The 2,454-nt window shown below is 39.7% G+C and overlaps 1 protein-coding gene across 1 annotated transcript; it reads right to left on the bottom strand.

The window, feature by feature from the left end:
• Positions 1 to 324: 324 nt before the first annotated feature.
• On the bottom strand, positions 325 to 741 carry LOC115232319. Its single transcript, XM_029802139.1, has one exon. It carries the CDS (start codon positions 739 to 741, stop codon positions 325 to 327), a length of 417 nt encoding a protein of 138 aa, XP_029657999.1.
• Positions 742 to 2,454: the final 1,713 nt, after the last annotated feature.

Genomic DNA, 2,454 nt, shown 5'->3' with positions numbered 1-2,454 from the left:
CATTTAATTACAGTTGCAGAATAATGCATTAATGAGAAATGTGATGGGAGAAATGAATGCTAGAAAATTGAGAAGATGGAGAAGACTTAACCTTAACCAACAAATTTGGTGCCGGTCCATTTAGGTGTAGAAACATAACTATAATGCTTTTAGGACCTCAGTTTTACATGACAGATCTATCTTCTAGAGTGCAGTGTATTACTGTCAATCACATCAGTGCTTTGATACCTCCTCTATAAGGCTCAACATCTTGAGATCAGCCTTCAATACTTTGCGCCATGTCTTCCTGAGTCTCCTTTCACAAATTCCATCCACCTTAAGTGACTAGCAAGTCTTTATACAGCTGTCCATAGTAATAAAATGAGCAAGAAAATTCTCTTCATCGGCTTCAAACAGTTCCAGTTTGCTCGTGGACAAAATGCACCTGGTGCGTTTCCGTTCAGGAGTCAAAAGGCAAGGGACCCACCTAGCGGAAACCTTTGAGAACCCAAGTTCTTTTGTCACAATGTTGTCTGCTTTTTCATTTGAGATGTCCAGTCTCTCAGCTATCTGGCAACATGATATTTGACGATCTTGCATTATTATACCAAGAGCAAGGTCAATGTTGTCCTCAATGGTTGCAGTTGGAGGCCTCCCTGGTGTGGGATCATCTTCTACACTCTCCCTATCACACTGGAATTCATTTACCCAGCGTTTGACTGTTGCATATGAAGTAGCATTGTCTGTTAAGGTTCTCACCATATCTTCATGGATTTAAATATCAGAATCATGAAAATGAGCATGAATACTCCGAAAAGACTGTACTTACCAGAAGAAATTGTTTCAGCTACCTAGCAGCCCTGTTTCTAGGTTAGGCTCAAAAATTTTCATACACCCCTCGTACATCACCAATGCTCATGTACACAGACACTACACATGTAGTAGAGCATGCTTGCTTCATTTCTTTCTAGTTTTCACAAGATCCCTGCATTCAAGGCCCATATCGCACTACCATGTAGCCTTGCTATCCATACACAATCATCATAGTTTGCCTTTCCCTCTGAAAGAAACCTTTTGTTACCAACGGAAGTAATAACTCTCTGAACTCTCTCCACCCTGTTCTTATACTAGCAACTACACTCTCAGTACATCCTCCTCCTCTGCTAACCAGGTCTCCTAGATAACATTAAAAGTATCTACTATCTCTAGGGAGCCGTCTGGATATTAAAAAAATTCTATATCTCATGTGTTCTTAATGTTTATTGTATCTGTGCATTTGCCACATACAAGGATATTTTCACTGTTAACTTGCCTCTTGTATCCAGAGTAACACACCTCTTGTGTGTTCATAGTTTGCCCTGAATTCACTGTATGAAATTTCTACCTACACATTTTCTACACTCAAAGCAAGACCATTCTCCAGAAGGTTGTAGTGTTCTAATTATTTTCCTGATTACTAAAACTTCAGTCTTTGCTAAGTTAACATTAAGGCTTTTCATTCCAGATTTTGCTTCCATGCCTGGAATTTCTTTTCTAATTCTACAACAGATTCAGCAATAAGACTAAGGTAATGAGCATATTGTAATTCCCATGGGCAACCTGTTTTAAACTCCTCTGTTATGGCCTGGAAAAGTACGATGAATAGAAGAGGACTGAGAACCAATCTCTAGTGAACTCCTACCTATATTCTAAATTCATTGCTGTACTTGTTACTAATCAATTTTACTGACAGCACCTCTCTATGTCACTTGTATGAGTCTCATAAACCATTCATTTACTCCTAGTTTCCTCAATGAGCAGCAGATCACAGAGTGAGGAACTCTGTTGAACGCTTTCTCTAGTCAACAAATGTTAAGTATAATTGGCTTACTTTCAGTTAAATACTTCTACAGTTGCTTTACTATGTAAAGGGTAGCAGTAGTATTCTCTGGCACAAAATCAAATTGCATCTAACGTAAGCTATACTTGGCGCAACAGTTTAATCAAACCACTGATAGCTCTATATAATTGCTTCTCTGTTAGACATCTCCTTTACCTTTGAAACGGTTGACGATAATGCTGCAATGCTTACCTTGCTGCACAACTTGATTGACTTAACAAATGGCTACACAGTATATCACCAGATATTTTATGCATCTCAGCAGAAATTGCTCAAAATCAGAGGCATTCTTTGCTTTCATATTCTGAAATGTTTTATCTATCACAATGCTGTCTACAAGAATAGCTGCCTTCTTTGGGGGCCACATTGGGATAACTCTCTCCCTCTCTCTCTCTCTCTCTCTCTCTCTCTCTCTCTCTCTCTCTCTCTCTCTCTCTCCTCTCTTCCTCTCTCTCTCCCCCTCTCTCTCTCTCTCTCTCCCCCCCCTCTCTCTCTCCTGCTCTCTGGCTGGATAATATCATAGACTTCCTCTACAGCAAGACATCTGTTTCTACCTCTCTGTCACACTCTAATCTTTCATCATCTGACACAAGACC

Source organism: Octopus sinensis, unplaced genomic scaffold, assembly GCF_006345805.1.
Source record: "Octopus sinensis unplaced genomic scaffold, ASM634580v1 Contig20343, whole genome shotgun sequence".
NCBI classification, from domain to species: domain Eukaryota; kingdom Metazoa; phylum Mollusca; class Cephalopoda; order Octopoda; family Octopodidae; genus Octopus; species Octopus sinensis.
Note: the sequence above shows the minus strand (reverse complement) of the source record. Positions and strands in the feature narration are given on the sequence as shown.

What these genes read in the sequence shown, in the direction of transcription:
- LOC115232319 (XM_029802139.1), bottom strand. Translation starts at nt 741, where the DNA reads ATGGTGAGAACCTTAACAGACAATGCTACTTCATATGCAACAGTCAAA.